Source organism: Perca flavescens, chromosome 24 (genome assembly GCF_004354835.1).
Source record: "Perca flavescens isolate YP-PL-M2 chromosome 24, PFLA_1.0, whole genome shotgun sequence".
Lineage (NCBI taxonomy): Eukaryota > Metazoa > Chordata > Actinopteri > Perciformes > Percidae > Perca > Perca flavescens.
Genome location: NC_041354.1, coordinates 8,321,742 through 8,340,278, shown reverse-complemented (window position 1 = coordinate 8,340,278; position 18,537 = coordinate 8,321,742). Strand labels below are relative to the sequence as shown.

Sequence of the window (18,537 nt, the reverse complement as noted above, 5' to 3'; positions counted from 1 at the left end):
TTAGGCTCAGCCATTCGCGGCCCCACTGAGCCTCTTCAGATCCTGTCTCCTCAGTAGCTGGAGTGGATGGGGTCCTCCTATCAGACCCTGTGTGCTGTCACCAGAGGCTGGAGGGGCGCAGTACGAGCCCCGGCACTTTCTCAAGTCTTGTGGCAAAGTCAGGTCCTCCCTGAGCTCCCAGAGCTGTCTCAAAGGTAACCAAGTTACCGTCTGCATGTCCGTTTGCAATGCTAGGATGGCTTCTGCTGTTGTAAACCTGAAGAATTTTATTTTTGCAAAGTTAGATTCACTTAAGATGAAACTTTTTCACATTGTAAAAGCAATCTAAAGAAAGTAAGAGAGTAAAACTTGCCTGTTTAGTTGCCTCTAGCAGAGCTGCTGCCTCCTGCTTGCCAGTCTGCTGAACCATTTTATAAAAGATGCCATCTGGATCTTGAAGCAGGGTATACGGCTCATCATAGGCATGCATCTTCCCTGCATCTAGAACCTAGAGACACAAATAACTTCCGGCAATTATAAAAAAATTGGTTTGTGTGAGAATTTTCCCCCCTGCTTCCTGCTTCCAACTAACTGACTTGCAGCTCTTGGTCCATATTTAATGTACAGTCATAAGAGGTATCAATCTTGCAGCAGCTATTGCTTTTTCGCCTGTATTTACTTATTTCTGTTGCAATACTGGAATTTCTACACTAGGGATCAACACATGTCTAGCCTGATCTTAATTCTTGTGTGTTTTCAGCTCCCGCTTCTCAAAATGGTGTCTATAGAAAAGTAACGTTATGCAGCAGTTGCAAACATCTTGTAAACCCCATGCTTTAAAAAAATAAATAAGTACTCTTCTAGAATCTATGAGTAAGACGATGGTGAGTACGGTGCATTCTCTGAACTTGTCCCGTATGGTTTTGACTATAGTAGTAATGATGGACATCTTCTTGCGCAGGTCGTGGGGGCCGATCTCTGAGGTCAGGACCAGAGAGCTTTTCCCAGCACCTATTCTACCCGCATTACCAACCTGACGCAGAGAAAAGCAGAATCCGGTCTAATATGTAAGCTTAGGTTTAACATGATGTATTCGGTCCTCTGACCTTCTCTTTCAGGCTCTGTAGCACTAGCGGTCCTTCAGTGCTGTAGGAGAAGCTGACCTGGTCAAAGGTCACCAGGCCTTTGCTGGGCCAATCAGGAGGAGGGGGGGTGGGGGGACGCTTCTGGGTTTCCCAGGGTGCCTCACTCTCCAGTTCAGTGTACTTCACCACTCTCTCTCTCGACCGACATCATCTGAAGACAGTAGAGATTAGGGCTGAATGGACGATTCATCAAATTCATCAAATACAAACCGACATAGCAATGTAATATAATAGAACACAATTTCTAAATCAGTTCTGCTACTTTCTGTATTCTACTAAAATACAACAAATTGCTTGTTGAATTTTAATACAACATAAAAACCCATCTTCACCATTATTTTATTAATCAAATTAAACATTGAATGTGTTTATTGAGCCAGTTGATCTTTCGATAACGATACCAAAACTATATTGGCTGATCGGAGCGGAGAGGAAATGGTAGTAAATGAACAGCGTAGGTTTCAGTTTGACCGTGAATAAATGCTGCAGCTCATCAAGACCCAAGTAAAGGCCAGTTGGCTAGACTGAGCCAGAGAAAGACACTAATGCACATCTATCTGTCCATCTTCATACATCGTGTACTATTTGCTGCTTTGTTGGATCATTTATGTATGTGCATCTTCTATTCCCAACATTTCACAGAACACTGAAGGCGGCATGAACAACGCAATTCAATAAGTTGAAATGGTCTCTCAAGGACACCTTACTAGTAGTGCAATTTCAGACATTTGCCAGCAGATGTCAGTATACCAGCACAAAAAACTCAGAGGTGCCCAAATTCTTTCATATAAAGGGCCAAAATGTATCTACATGAAAGGCCAAGGGCAAAAATAAATGTTGATTACAGTAATTTTACAGTAATTCTTCATATATGTAAGTTATGTTCCCTATGTAATTTAATAGGGAAGTTTAACAGCTCTGCTCTTTACATTGCCAAAAAAACTCAGATTCAGTACTTTTTAGCTGCACAAAACGTACTTTTCGTAGCCATCACATTTAGTAATTTACAGCACTTTAAAAATAAGAGGAGAATAAGCATGAGCATGTCAAATGCCATGGTTGGTCAAAACTAAAAGTGCAGGTCCAAAATTGGGTGACTTTGGTCTACATGAAACTAAGTTGCCTTCATTGTAAATTCACCACCAGACTGCTTTTGTTCCATTTGTTTAATTACCCTTAATACATGTATTATGTATTACTTAAGGCAAAATACAGTAAAAGAAGAATCTAATCTTCCTCTATTGGAACAACATGGGGGCTGCATACTGTGTGTGATTTTATATAAGACTGCCTGAATGCTTGCAAACATATTCAATTACTTCTCTAATCTCAGAGTTTAATCATTTAAGACACCTGATTATTTATTTGTTTGGAGTAATAAATCTGGAATATTACCGTTCCTTTGTCTTTCCACCACAAATGTCTTAAACGGATGAAAATAGACCTTGTATTTACTGTTTTTTTGTTTCCTATTTCGTATATAGTTCTGCAATTTGATTTGTTTCCTGACCTTTTCATTCATATCTGTCAAACAGGCTTGGACAATGAAATGTACACCGATCCCCGGCACAGGAAACAATGTCTCCACAGCTGTAGCCGAATCTAAGCTCATTTTGCTTAAAATGGTTCAGTAAGTACTGCTCTACTATTGTATACCAAATATGGACGGACAGTGCGTAAGGAACGTGACTGGCTGAAGTGTAGCCCTGTTGATTTATGCTCCTTCCCCTTGACCCTCACCGAGTCTGATATATTTTGACAGTCATGTCAAATGATCACTGTTTCACATTAACTGTTGTCCATGGTTACGCATATACAGTACTGCAATGCCCAGATTGTCTTTAACATTATGACAAAGAGCTTGAAGGCAGCACATTGAAGTCAAGAATGCTGCAAGGCTCTATACTTTCTAAATCTGTGGCATGGGAACATGTCTGTATAATGTCTTTGCAATTATGCCCTATTATTGCATGGCTGTTGTTTTTAGCTTTTTCCCCCAAATGGAGGAGGACACGGTTCAGAGCAATAATGCCTGGAGTGCTGGCTTCTTTCCATTGACTTTTTATAAACTAATGCAAAACACCATTGTTTTCTTTCTATAATAACCTGCTTCTGTGTTTTCACCAGTCTGTGGTTTCATTCTGTCCCCCCGCAGACTGTTTTTAGAAGGGTCAAATCTATCTCAGCTGTGCAGAGTGTCATCAGTGTCATGTCATGCTGTGTTGTGTGTATGTTTGTGAGTGTGTCATACGGAGCAGCTTCATAAGCTCCTTTATCAGCCGTCCGGCACCCTCCTTTCCAGACTCCTGCTGTCTCTTTTTATTTCCCATACTTTCACACACTCGGCCACACATGCTCCTGCTCTCTCTCTCTCTCTCCCCCCCCATCTCTCTCTCCCCCCATCTCGCAGTGTATTTCTTTCGCTCACACTCACACAGCCATCTTAACACACTGAAATGACTGAGCCCCTCCACAAGCATCTGTGTAAACAAATGTTGAGAATATAGCCACAGGTGTATAAAGAAAGGAATTGACTATTAATCCTATGGCTCACTTATTGTGCAGCTAATAATAGCACACAGCAGGCTTCACTGATAGGCCTATTATTGCCTGACAGCAAAGTGGATTAATGGGAGACAAGGATTAATACGCCTATTTTCATCCATGGCTAAATAATGTCTGTCTGTCTGTGTGCATCACATTCTGCCTGTCTGATTATCGTGGCTGTGTAGCCTAATGATTAGCTTATTGAAAATGAGCTTATTAATTATAGAAACTCATCTCACCCATTTTAATTGCAAAGGCAAAGTTGTGTAAATTGTTTCAGGCAAATACGGATAAAATGATGCTTTTCCTTAATGGATTTCGGTAGATGAGATTAGTGGACACCCACTGACGATCATCTGGAGGTCATTTACATTTTATCACCAAAGAAAAAGAGGTGCCATCGGGGTCTAAAGTTGACTTTTCAAATGTAAACTCAGCTGGAGAGTTGAAAAATAAAACCCAAGTGCTTAATAATGTCATGTTTGACATGGAATTGGTTAATAAGTAAAAAAAATAATATGCAAGCACTGATTTCAAGTTATAACCCCCCCTCCCACACACACACACACACACACACACACACACACACACACAGTCTTCTCACTCCACTCTAGTTTGGGAATGACCAACGTGCAGGGAAGTCGCTCTTTCTTCACTTTGCGCAGCTATGCAACACATTCCAGCGCCACACCAGCTTCTACTTGGACCTTCCTTTTGATGGGGAAACACTAAACTTGTCTTATAGCTGTAGGGACGCGTTGAGCAGCGCTCATGTGAGATCGAAAATAAGTTGACATGTCTGCCAATCAAGGACTTCTCAACAACGTCTTCTCCTGCTCTTCTCCTGCCTCCAAAGCCATAACCAAACGGAGGCTACGCCAAACCCGGAGCCTGGACCCCGCTATTATAAGACACGACACCGAGACCGAGGGAGTGAGTGGCGCACAGTTTTCTGGAGCGGCGGCTGCGGACGCAGCTGTGTCTCCGGAGCGCTTGGCTGTGAAACCGGCTTTACGCACCAAGATTCCTAAACTAAAGGAGCCCATAACCCCGTCTCTCTCTTCTCCTTCCATACCTTTGGATGTTTCTCCGTCCTCCAACTTCCACTTTGACTATGATATAGAGAAACGTGCCAAAAGGAATACCGCCGGGGATTTACCGTTTCTGGTGAGGGGGCCCAGTGGAGCGCCGTCCGGGAGCACTGGCACTCTGTTCTCTCCGCGGAGGTGGCTTCAGAAGAAAGTGCAGCCGTCCAGCTCTCACGCTTACGTGGTGTGGAAATCAGAGGTACACTTTTTTTTTTTTTCAAACTTTGATTCCAGTGCAGTGCATCCGTTTCTTCTGTGGTTTTAAAGGCAATCATGCTGCAGGTAATTTGTATTCAGTGCAATGCTAAACATATGGACACCAGGCAACCAACAAGGCAAAGATCCTGCATACTAAAATGTATGCTGTATGTCAGTATAAACATAATTGAGGTCCAACTCCATCCCTTGATTCGAACCAGCAAGTCTCTATGACAGCTTCTTGAACAATTAGAAAAAGCAATCAGCAGACTGTTTATTTCTGCTAGAAGCATGGCATCCCCACTGCATGACAGAAGACACATCTGCTGAAAATCTCTTTTCAGCACAGCCAGACTGGAAAATGCATGTTTTATCCTTGAACCTAGAAAGTTGCCTGGAATTTTACTGGGCCTCCAATCAGACATCATGACTTGAGGAGGTGTGTGTGTGTGTGTGTGTGTGTGTGTGTGTGTGTGTGTGTGTGTGTGTGTGTGTGTGTGTGTGTGTGTGTGTGTGTGTGTGTGTGTGTGGAGATGGTGGAGCCTAACTGGAAGATTTATGGGTTTTTGAAGAGGGAGTGTTGACCCTGCACTGACATCTGCACCTGGAAGCCGTCCAGTATCAAACCACCACAACTGGAGCAGTTGTCTTGGTCTTGCCCAAGGGCACATGGGTAATTAGCAGGGGTAAGAGGGAGCACTGATTCACTTCTACCTGGATTTGTTTCTTGCGTTTTCAGTCCTTGTAAGAGTCACATTTTAAGTACGTCTGGGAAAGCTAAAGCTCCTACTGTGACGTCATTAGGCTTTTGTCTTCATACAGGCTTCAAATTGAGTGTGAATAAGGGGAAGGCAATGCAGCCTTTATAGGCTGCATTGTTGGCCCAAATCCAGATGCACTGGTGAGAAGGTATAATAATTTCCCTAGTTTCTTGTGTGGACTCTTTTTTTTCTGCCAATATGTATTTTACTTGTGCAGCAGGCCCTGTGTGTGCTGATGTGAGGGACTTAAGGACACATGGCCCGGGACTCGGTTCTCACGACTGCAAGTGGTCACAGGGTCAAAACCATGTGGCCCTCAAACAGCTCTCCCATCATTTCCTATCTCAAAGAGCAGCTCCAGCTTCACTCTCTGCACTTTCTTGCATTGTGCCTCTCTTTCTCTCCAACACACACATCCACAGTCTCTCTCCTCCCTCTCGGAGATGTCAAGAAGCTCTCACTGAGCAGTTTCCCACCGCTGCAACTCTGTTTTCCATGCTGATTCCCCCCCACCCCCTGCTACGGCCCACCGAGGATAAGATGAGGCCATCGGTATGGAGTCATTAGTACAATCTGGACCATTAAGTTATTGCCCCTCAGAGTGTTTTTAAAAATACTGAGCCAAGAAGTGTTGCTGGTCTGCTGGGCCGTAAAGTAAAATCCTGAAATTAAGTGTAAACAAAGACTTTATGTTTGGAATGTAATGGACAATGTGCTTTTTTTTCAAATGCAAAACCTAACAAGCACCTAACATAATAAAGAGCAGTTTGATTCAGATATCTTAATGAAGGAAAGGTTTTCCATAGACGTACATGACCTTTTCCCACAGCGCAGGTCGATTAGGTGAAACTAACTATTTTTAAAGGTTATCAGAGGGACACACACTGGGAGGGTGTTCTTTCATGTTAAAATTAAAGGTGCTCTAAACAATGTCACGCGTTTTTTAGGCTACAACATTTTTTGTCACATACAGCAAACATCTCCTCACTATCCGCGAGCTGCCTGTCCCCTGAACACACTGTAAAAAAAAAAAAAAAAAACCCGTCTCTGTAGACAGCCCAGGCTCCACAAATGGCAACAAAAACAATCTGTGCCAACCTGCACCACCAAACATAAACAGTTTTTCAGCCAATAACCGACAAGAAGGATTTGGGGGTGGGGGTTTGGGGGGTTAGTGCGCTGAAGCACGGAAGGGAGGGGGAGGAGACGGGATGAGGAGGAGGGAGGGGCGAGCTGGTCTTGTTTTTTTTGAAAATACTTTGAACGTCAACAAGAAGTAACGTTACCCAACATCACTTAGAGCACCTTTAATTTCCATACAGCAAGCAATTTAATGGCCTACTTCACAAAACACCCAAACAAGCATGAATATATTACATTTTTATTTACATGTAGGCATACTCCCATATACAGTAAACAAGTCCTTTAACACATTTCTACCCACTTATAAAAATCCTCAAGGCCGACAGACTCCAGGGACCTTGGGCATGTGCCCAGTTTATCCTCATCTTTGTTTTTGTTTTTTTGAAATTGTCCCTGTTTTGTGTAATGTATTTGCTCACTGTCTAGCTATCAAAATGGTTCCAGCTTTCAGCTCCATAACCACGTGATGATGAAATAACTCAAAAGATGGTGGCAGTGAAATGATGAATCAACTTTCTGCAAGTTAATTTCCATAGCGGGCTAACATAAATTGCAGCAATTTAGTCAGATTATGGCCGAATCACGATAGATAAAATCCTTTATATATGTAATTTTTACATTTTCTGGAACCGCAATACTGAAACCACCAATTTTTCATTTCAATATTAGACTTAAGCAGCTTTTGAAATAGTTTTGAACCATTAACAGAATACAGTTAGGTCTCAATTCATAGAATGGATTAAAAAAACAGCATTAAACAACTAAAGACATTGTCTGAAGTTTATCAATACAGAAAGACAGTGTGTGTGTGTGTGTGTGTTTGTGTGTGTGTCAACGTGTGCTGATAAGTCTCGTGCTATGCCTTTTTAAGGAGGGAGATATGGACGGAGAGGCATAGAGAGAGAGAGAGGGAGAGGGAGAGCGAGAGAGAGAGTGGAAGGAAGAAGAGACAGAAACAAAGTGGAGGTGTAATGGTTTACACAAAAAGCAATGTTTGACAGTTATATTGGCCATGATTACTTAATAGCTATGTTTCCATGATGAGGTTGTTGATGTTGAAACAATGACGCAAAAAAAAAAAAAAAAAAAGAAAAGAAGAAGAATCCTCTGAAAGTACCCTCTGTGTTGTTACAGCAGGAGGGTCAGTGACTGGAAATGGTTCTTGTGGAGTGATTGATTTAGGAGTTGGGTGTCAAACCCACATGCTCTTGCAAAACAGCACAAGTGTAAAAAACGTTATAGGTTTTTACAGGAACACACAGGAATGTGTAACTTCAGCGTGTGATACATACACTGAGCGGTCTTTCTGCCTTTGCGACAATATCTCGCTCATGTGCGCTTACACAGACGTACGAAGGCTCGGAGAGGAAACCGTGCTCGGCTAATTTAATCCTGGTTGTTTATGGGGCGCCAGAATGTTGACATTGTACAGTCTATTTTAGAGCCACTTACCCTAATACTTCAGAAGAGGGACTAAGTGAAGAAAACCATTCCAAAATGAGATCTCCACCATTTACAAAAAACACTACAACTATTGCTACTAAATGATTGATAACAGTGGAATGGTTCATTGAGGTCAGAGCTTTGCGTTCTGGCGATGTTATCTCCACAAGCGCAATCCTCAGCTGCTAACACATAGTGGAGTTAGAGGAAAAGTGAAGGAAAGGAAAAAAATGAGTCCGCTTGCTCTGGCCTCTCGTGTAATTTAATCAAGTAACGTTGTTAGTCGTGAAGGCTAAAGAGCTGCTAGTGTGCAAAAAGTGTTGATCCCAAACTTGATCCGTTTTGATTGGTTTAGCGACACCCACGATGATACAGCGGGTGGTTATTTCGGTGTGTTTGCACAAAGCAAATTCCATTTCAATATTTACTTTGTAACTGAACCGTGGTCATGGCAACTGGGAATTTGGAAGATCACTGTTTCGGTTTCCTACTTGAGATGAATTTAATGCAAGATGCTTCTTTTGGTTTTCTGAGCAGCAAAAAAAAAGGTCCCCCCGCCCTTCTACACCCTGCATCGTCCCGCTACGCCCTGAACTGCTACAACTATTATTTCTAGTCATAGTTCCGCTATCTTTATTGTTACTGTAACTGCCACTGTTCATCATTCCAACTGCTATAATTATTATGAATCATATTTCTCTATATCGGTATATCAGTGTCTGTGTCCAAAGCGGCAGTGACAGATGCGGCCCACCAAGAGTCTGGGTCTGTCCGAGGTTTCTGCCTAAAAGGAAGTTTTTCTTCGCCACTGTTGCACCAAATGCTTGCTCGTGGGAAATTGTTGGGTCTTTGTAAATTATAGAGTGTGGTCTAGACCTACTCTATCTGTAAAGTGTCTTGAGATAACTCTTGTTATGATTTGATACAATAAATAAAATTCAATTGTATTTGACCGGTGTCTTCACCCAGAATACTAAGAACAGAACATGACTTTGCACATGAGAGGTGCGTCGGAGAGGGACGGGTACATCAAAAGTTGCAAAGAAACTCCCGCACACTGTCTAACTTGCAAAGGTAAATTTAATAGCTGGCAACGTTTCGGTAACAGACTTTTATCAGGCAAAAAAAACAACAAAAAACATGAAGGTCTAGGAACCAAACGTTGCCAGCTATTAGATTTATCTTTGCAAGGCAGACAGTGTGCGGGAGTTTCTTTGCAACTTCATTCGGAATGCTAACATTTAGAATCGCCATTGCTGACAGGTTACCATTCTTAAAATTCTCTAGATGCCCCCATGTCGATTTATGTTCATGCATGTTTGCTTAAATACGTCAGAGTTGTCAGAGCTCAGTGAAGAAGTAGAGAAACACTCTTTGAGATTCGTCTATATAAATTTGCTTCCTTAGGATCACCAAGTATGGTTTTTTTTATCTGCACTTCCAGTAAAAGTGGTACAGAAAAACTGGAAATCTTTCCTTTAAAACAGGGGTGTCAAACTCATTTTCCCAGAGGGCCACAGTGGAAATAGATAATCCCACCGAGGGCCAGACATGGAGAGTTTATTGACGTGCTTTTGTTACTGCATGTCACTTTTTTTTTAAACATTTTGGTAGCTTTTTACCTCACTTTTGTTGGTTTTGTTCTGACTTTTGTGGCTTTCTCAGACATTTTTGTACGCTTTTTGTCGCATTTTTGTTGACATGAAGCCCTACAAAAGTCATCAAAAGAGTTCCTTAGCCATCGTAGAATTTAGCATTTAGTTTCACAGCCTGAATATTAAAACTCTCTGCTTTTGGGGGAATTTCTGAGTCTCAGAGTCGGCAAATCTGCCAAATTCTGCTTTTGAATGGTCAGGTAATTGCAGTTTAAAAAACACTTTCCTGTGTTTTTGGTTTGGCGCACAACTTGGTGGGCCAAAATGTATTGTGAACCCAAATTGACATACGGGCCAAATCTAAATCTGCAACGGGCCCCGTTGTGCTTTAAAAGTAACATTTACTTCATTCTCCAATGTTAATAACTAAACACAACTATCACTAGACTCCTAAATCGATTGGAGACAGTTTGTTGGCTATTGAGTAGAATTTCCTGTGTTGCATTACTGTAATGTATTCTGATCGAACCCCCTCGTGATATGTGAAATATCTAATAAAATAACATTTGTGTTCCAAGCTTACTCATCCTGTAAAAGCGTAACAATTCATTTATCAGAAATCATGCATGTTTTGTGAAACATTTCAGTATGAACTGCTGCACATGTTGGCCATTGCTTATGCTATGAAACCATAAAAGCTGGGGCGTTGACACAGGTCATGGCTAGCTGTTAGGACTTTACATAAGTGGTCCACATTTTAGAAACATCTAACAACACTGAAACACATTCTGAGCATTGGAAATCAATACTGCAGCTTCTGATCAGAATCAGGAGAAGAGACATTTCACTGGTCACTTGTTACAGTGGATTTTAACATTTTGTTACCTTTGGATTGCACCGAGAGATTGTCGTGCCGAAGCCCTTTGGCAGCTCTACCATCCAGACTGAGGACTAAAGGTCATCCATCCTTAGCTGCCAGATGCTCATAGAGGATGGCAATTTAATGTTTTATGCTGAAAAGAAAGCCCCGTCTCCATCGCCATGCTCTATGTATACCAAACAATCATGTTTTCAGACGAGACTGTCCTCCTCTAACCTAACCCAGGAGTTTTTGTGCCTAAACATAACTGAACTGCGACCGTGTTTAAAACCGCAGCGTTACGTTCTGTGGTTTAAATATGAGGAGTGAAAACGCTCCTGTGGGTCGCGTTTCCTGCCACTGCTATTAGGGGCGCTAATTTAGGAGTCGTTTTAGAGGGTGGGAATGACTTATATCGCCATATGGTTTGGAGGACTTGTTCTTTGAGACAGACAGTGACTGTTTGACAATGTTCGGTCTCTGCTTAACAGATTTGCTTTTACTCATGACAATACTCTTGCTTGGATTTTCCCCCTTACTTTTGTCCATCTTTGTTTGTCTATTTGCTTTTTCTGACATTCTTGTCATTGTTTGCTGCTTTGTAACTTCATTTTGAAAGGCTCTCTCTGGGGCTGGGTCATTACCAATTAATCATGCATATCACTTCCTCTCCCCCTATTGTTTCCCCCTTTCACCTGCATATTCACATTCCCGTCATTACCACAAAACAAGCTACACATACAGTATATAGTTCATACTTTTCCCCATGTTTTCCTAGGAAAACATGCTCGGCCCCAGGCTTTTATGATTAGTTGCTGCATCATCAATCACAAACACAAATGTAACTATTGAATTGAAGATAAACATCCATTTCTCAGCAGTAAAAACTGTACTTTTGAAATTCATATATGCAAGATTCCCTTTGCAATATATTTTCTCTACTCTAGGAAATGGAGAGGCTTGAACTCGTGAACCTAACAGCTTTTCATTTTGCCTTTCCTCCCTGATTTCCTCCCTAAGTTCCCTCAGAGTGAGGAGGCTGAGCTGGAGGAATAAGACTGATGGTTTGACGTCTTTGGAATGCTCGTACCAAAATGCACACTAAAAGAACATTTTCATACTACCTTATGACAGTTCAGTCAAAATTTGCAAAGGCTCACCAATTTCAATTTTGGTTTAACCAAACAGTATCACTGTAGCAAAAGCGCAGTATGAGAGGACCATAATGTAGATCAAGGAGTCAAGTAAAGGATGTCATCACGCTGTTGCAAGAGCTTCTGTCCAAACACTGAAACTATGATGGAGTGCAGGTTGACTTTCTTGGCTTACAGCAGTAGTTTATGATTTGGATCTGTTCACTGTAGTCTTAAAGTCACAGTTGCATCTGCTTTAAAAGATCATTTTTAGAATTCATGCTGTTCCCGTTAGAAATGTCTCTTATTTTAAGGTGACTTTTCCCTTTGCATGTGTTGTCTCATCAGAATGAGTTATGTGGTCACTTTGAAGCTGCAAAATCAACAGTTTTAGAAAAAACACACACCAATGAACCTGTTGTTTCTTTCTGCGAAACATCCCTAGTTATGGTATAGATGACCACTCTGCAGCATGTGCTAGTACAGTTCCCCTCAAGGGAAAAGCTCTGGATTTCTGAATGTGGGTCTGCATACAGCTGTAGTTTGATTATGGTCCTTATTAAGTTTAATGGGCCTGGTTATTAATATGTACAACTAACTGACAGACCAGACTGAGTTCTGTTATCAAAGACAGAACAGAAATAGACTTGCTGGTTCAGAGTAATACAGACACAGAGTACTGTACTATTAAACATGCTCTTTCAGCTGGAGTAGTTGCATCTTTAAAGGTGCTCTAAGCGATGTTAACGTTCAAAGTATTGTCAAACAAAACTGAGGCTAGCTCGCCCCTCCCTCCTCCTCATCCCGTCCCCTCCCTACCGTGCTTCCGGTAGAAACGAGAAAGAGCTATCAATCTGTCAATCTTTCCGTGTCCGGGCCGGGTGAGGTTTCCCGTGTTGAGTCAAATTGACCCCCCAAACCCAAAATCCTTCTTGTCGGTTATTGGCTGGAACACTGTTTGTTATGTTTCGTGGTGCAGGTTGGCGCAGTTTGTTTTTGTTGCCGTTTGTTGAGCTTGGGCTGTCTACAGAGACCGCGTTTTTTTTTTTTAACAGTGTGTTCAGGGGACAGGCAGCTAGCTGATAGTGAGGAGATGTTTGCTGTATGTGACAAAAAATTTTGTAGCCTAAAAAAAAAAAAAAAAAAAAAAGTGACATCGCTTAGAGCACCTTTAACATCATATAATTGCTTTAGTGAAATTCTCTTTAATTGGTCAGTTAGGCCCACTCTTTCTGGACCATCCTATTCTTCCTTTCTTTTCTTTTTTTGCAAACGTAAGCCAGTTGTAAAGAGCTAAAGATGCATGTGAGTGGCTTAAGGTTTCTGTGGTTCTAAGCAGTTGTGGTAGCTTGGTATATCTGCACTAAACAAATGAGAGACCAGAGGAGACGGTTGGTAGCCTCTATCTCACTACAGTGTTAAGCTGGATATCTACTTTATAAGGGGTTATGGCAGTGGGTACAGCAGCCCTGCCGTAGACACCTACTGTGCAGGTTTTGATTTAAAGTTCAGTGTCAGATTCCCCACATGATATCTCTTTCGACGCCACAGCCCCAAATGTGTCGTCGCATTTTAGAGGAGGTGCACATCAGCTCTGGTGTAGGCATTGGGGCTACGTTTGTAAGCTAGCGATGCTGTTACCCTGAACTTTATCTTTGGATCATCATAAAACACATTGCTCTCACTAATACAACTGTATAGTATATAAATGCTTGTGACAGTGCACTATTTTGTTAGTATGGAATTATTATTATGTAACTTTTCACTTTGTACAAACAAATTATACAAGATCTGTGACAACTACATCATGAATATTTCATGTTAAAATGCCAAAACAAAACTTTTTTTCCAAAGATGTAATATTTATTTTTTGGGGGGGTTTTCGGAGATGGGAACGGTGCATTTTGGTACTAGTACACTTCATTCAAACCATTGTTTTTGCCAGTATGAATGCAAAAAATTCATAAGTTCTGTTAAAGAGGACACATTTTATATTGGTTTTTCACGAAACACAGATTTCTCAAAAAGCGCCCTTTTCTCATTTTGTGCTGTAAAGCAATCTATCTTTATGCCATAGACAAACTACCATAGCAGAGCACACAGTGTGAAATGCAGTTTAGAGGCCAATAGGACGTGACATCAACATTTTCTTCCGATGACTATTACTCCAGACCCCATCCCACTGTAAAATGTATGTGGAAGAATAATTTAAGCTTCTTCTCATTTGTGCACAGAAACATGATAGCTCACGGGGCAATTGCTTTGACAAGTTAGCATGATATTCCGCTGAAAAGAACCATATGAAACAGCAGGTTTTTTTTGGCCGTGTTTAGGTTTAGCAATCTCACATATCCTTTGGGATGTTTTCTCAACAAGGAGAAAAAAAAAAAAGGCAGTTTGAAATAGAGACATCTGAAAAGTAAACATTAATTTCCGCAGCCAGAATCTCTCTGTCTGGTGCAGATTAAACCCTCTCCTACAGTGAGAAAGCAACAGTGTTGAGTTACGTTCAGTGTGTATGAATGTGTTTTTGTGTGATTGGTAGAGAATCCGAAGGCAGCTGGTGGATGATCTAATTGTACACTTTTCAGTCTTGAAGGCAAAAATGGCCATCCCCTTGTGTATTTGTTTGTTTGTGTGTGTGTGCGTGTGTGTGTGTGTGTGTACGCACATGCATTACAGTGACCCCTGTTTCCACTAATGTTCTCTCTAATGTGGTTTGTCATGGGCCAGAGGGAAAGCATGGATAAGATCCTCTCACATTTGCCATGGTGTGTTAAGTCTACAACTTCCCATTTATGTATTTGTCTCCATCAGTGTAAACTTCGGTGATATGATACTCACACTGGGGGAAAACGTTTCACAACATCTTCAAATGCACCCTCCCTTTGTCTAATCTTGGAACAGTAACAGTAAGATAGAAACGGGAAAAAAAATGGTTGAGTATATAAGGGTTTTTAATGTTGTCTTAATGCTGTGGTTGCTAACTTCCCTCCCATACATTTAGTAAGAAACATGCAATAAGAAAAGCAGCAAGAGTTTATTGTTTTTATCATTATCAGATAAGCAACAGCAGCCTTGTGTCCTAAAAATGATGTTCCCATACAACTAAACTGCATTTTGAATTACATTTCGAGGGAAACATGTTTTGTTTTTGACGTATTACAAATATGTTTCTAATCAAAGTCTACGTTAAAAGTGTGCGTAGGTACAGTAGGAGGTGGATGGATGGGTCAAACAATCAGGACTTACACCCAGGAGACCCATGTTCATGTCCTGTGTGAAACCAAAAGTCAATGTTGACTTATTTTAACTTACGTCCTTAAGTTAACTTACGCAACGTGCTTTACTTACGTATATACTTAACTTACATCTCGTATGTAACATACTTAACTACGTAACTTAAGTTACATAACACAACACTTATTTTAACCCAAACCTTGTTTTTTCTTAAACCTAACCAAGTAGTTTTGGTTCAATTCTCAGCGTTAACCACGTGCGACCGTTTCACAACGTGCACCTGTTGCTAGTACGAGGACTAATGTAATCCATGTGAAAATAGGTTTCCCTAGAAACGTAATTGAGAATGCAGTTTAGTTGTATAGGGATGTCATTTTTTAGGGGACAGGGTTGGCAATGGAAATGTGCTTCTGCACCTTGTCTCAGATGCTCTTACAAATGGCTGACCTTTGTGGGAATGGAGAGCTGGAGAGAAAGAAAGCTTAGAAAGCTATATTAGCCGTCAGCTTGCCAGCTACTGTAATTCACCAACTAGCCCTGCGAGTAGTAGTAACCGCGCCTCAAGAACCACCTATTACGTGAGGACACACAGACGGATTTCACTGTGCCACTTTCTGGGGTCTTATTATTGTAGTTTGGGCTATCATTTCTGTCAGTTATAATAACATTGTGTTCACCAAGTTAAGTGCTGAGAAAGCCATCAGATGGGGTAAGATACACTAGCAATCAGACTATCAGCCATTTAAACAACCACCAAGGTTAGCTAAACTTAATGGAGGTTCAGACCGAAAACTAATTCTGCATGGATGGCGGCATGTTTCAGGACATACCATCCAGGAAGGCCTGTTTGAGTCCATGTTTCTTGTTCAGTCTGACTTTGTTGCAACATTGTCGCCATGTTCCCAGATCTCAGCAAGTTGGTGAGCACGATGTTATCATAATCAATACAAAGGATGGGCAAAACTACAAAATTTTTTAATAAGTTTTAATAAACCAGAATTAGCTTTTAATTTCTGCAAAATATTAGCAGCATCGAGCCTCAAATCATTTCAGTCCCACAATTGACTTTCATCATGAATGTGGACAACTTTATAGCGTTTGACATAATTTTTCTGCTGATCTCTAAAATGATATCAATCGAGAGAGCTTTTCAATCCTGACATTTTGCTCAGGGCAATGGATATCGGTGTTTCAGCGAGTGTGTGTATGCATGCAACAATCTTCATAAGGCATATCAAGAGGATACTGCATGTTTATATCCTGTCCCATTGCTGAAAAATGAGCCCAAAGGAATAAAATCCAATATTGTTTTTGATTTCATCCGAATGTGGGTCTGTGAACTTGGTACATCTGAGTGCAATTTAGGTCATCTTGCTTACAGCTCTCAAATATGTACTATCAACTTTCTTTGTTGTTTCTGTTGTTCTACTAAGTCTTTTCCTGTTTTACCCATGGTGGTTGCCCAGTCTGTTCTGTGTATATTCATTTCTTGTATATACCGCAAAGCATTTGACCTAAGTGTCATGCCTTCCTTTGCAGGCCTAGTTATTACTGAATAAAACGGTTTCATGCTGTATTTAGTAAGGATTAACTGAATGTTTCTGCTCACACATGCAGGATTTAGCGTAGCTAAGCTTTAATTAATACCTGTGAGTGTGTACACTTTTGTGTGTGGTTTTCACTCGCTGAATCAAGTGTATTGATCAAATATACCCTCAAATACTTGAAGATAGATAGATAGATAGATAGATAGATAGATAGATAGATAGATGTTTTGGAGAAATTGTGCATTGTGCGTGGTGCACCCCCTTCATTTATGTGTCTGAGTCCCCTTCAGTGGGAGGTTTAGTGAATTATTTATTTGACATTCCAGGTCAGAGCTTCATGCCGAGGCCCTGGGGCTCCTACAGAAAGAGGGGTGGCTACTGACTGAGTGACCGCCCAACTTCTTCCTCACTCTTCTTCCACCCATCCCTTTTCTGTCTGGTTTCATTAGCTTACTCCTGTCCATTCTTCACTTTTATTGACTCACTTTTATAGACATCTCCTGGTAATATTCTCCTTCTCATTTGGACAGAAAAATCCCCAAAAAACCCTTTCTTTCTAATCTCCAGTTTATGCTAAATACAGCAACTGAAGCAAAAGCATGAGATCACACCAGCTTGATTTTACTTTTGAAGAAACAAGAACCAAGCTGGGATCACAGCCTGTGTTTGTTGGACAGGTCCAGCGTTGCCCTTCCAAAGACTGCACTGAAAGCATGCAGCAATTTGTTCTCTGACATGGAGGCTCCTTTGAACTGACCTGCCAGAGGAGCTGAGGGCGTGTCATCCTTCAAACTGCTGTGTAAAACTCAATTTTTTATAGACAACTGTTTATGTGCTTTCTACTTCTTTTCTTTCACTAAACTCAATTTCCATCTCAAAAGCTGTTTTTGAGGACCTCTCAGGCAGAAATTCCATTCGTAGACAATACAAAACATCAAAAGAAGCTGCGAACACCAAATTCTTGGGCATTTTTGCTTGAATTGAATAATTCATTATCAAAATAGTTGCAGACTTATTTTCTGTTAATCAACTAATCGTTTCAGCTGTAGCCCTGATATATTCCAAAATGGACATGGACATGATGGTGTTTATTATACAGTGGGTGTCTGCATCACCAGGCATGTTCACGCATGTGCAGTTAGCCTCTGTGCAGATAGCCTACGGGCGGATGGGAAAACTTTTTGGGAAACCCTTTTTGGCAGTGCAGACGCGCAAAGTATAATATGAGCTTTGGCATTAGCAAAGTCATTAGTAAGCTTCCTTCCAACTAATTCACACCGCAGCTTAAAGTTGCACTAGCATGGCTTCAAACTGTATTCTCCTAAGGAACTTTTGCTGTTCTAATTGTGTTCACTTCAGAGCCATCTTCCCAGTGTCTTATCTCCTCGCTCCCCTTAGCCGGGCTGGGAGCAAACTTGGGCTCAAACAATTGGCCAACATTGAATTCAATTGGACTTGTCTTCGGGGAAAAACAAACTTTGGCTTTTATTTCAGTACAGCGAGAAATGCAAATCAATTGAAGTAACAGAACGAGGAGTCAGTTAGCTGCATACATCTGCTGCAAGTTTCTTTTAAGGGTCAAGAGGTCAGTAGGGTGTAAGGATTAGAAATGAAGTCATGTTATACTCAATACTCAAGTGACAAAGGCCTCTCTTTTGTGACAGCCTGTCTCACCAGCCTCTAGGAAAGCAAATCCTTGTCATATAAATATGATTCGGCCCCTGAAAAGCAAAGTGATTTAAACCGGAGGACCTCTCCCCACCACCCCAACTCCCCTCCCAAATCTCTCCATCAGTGAGGGAGCAAAACAGAATGAGACAGCAGGCATTTTAGACACAGCCGGAGCTCTGCGGCTATAA

The 18,537-nt window shown here is 41.2% G+C and overlaps 1 protein-coding gene and 1 long non-coding RNA gene across 2 annotated transcripts in view; one reads left to right on the top strand and one right to left on the bottom strand.

Moving 5' to 3' along the window:
• Window positions 1-357: 357 nt before the first annotated feature.
• Window positions 358-18,537, bottom strand: part of LOC114550886 (uncharacterized) — a 161,319-nt gene continuing 143,139 nt past the window's right edge. Inside the window, exons 2-3 of the long non-coding RNA XR_003691776.1 lie at window positions 1,086-1,275; window positions 358-487 (exon numbers count right to left, since the gene is read on the bottom strand). This is a non-coding gene — a long non-coding RNA (uncharacterized LOC114550886). The remainder of the gene's footprint in view (window positions 488-1,085; window positions 1,276-18,537) is intronic.
• Window positions 4,297-18,537, top strand: part of LOC114550883 (rho GTPase-activating protein 6) — a 72,216-nt gene continuing 57,975 nt past the window's right edge. Inside the window, exon 1 of the mRNA XM_028571842.1 lies at window positions 4,297-4,958. Coding sequence (XP_028427643.1) covers window positions 4,467-4,958 — 492 coding nt within the window. The 5' untranslated portion in view covers window positions 4,297-4,466. The remainder of the gene's footprint in view (window positions 4,959-18,537) is intronic.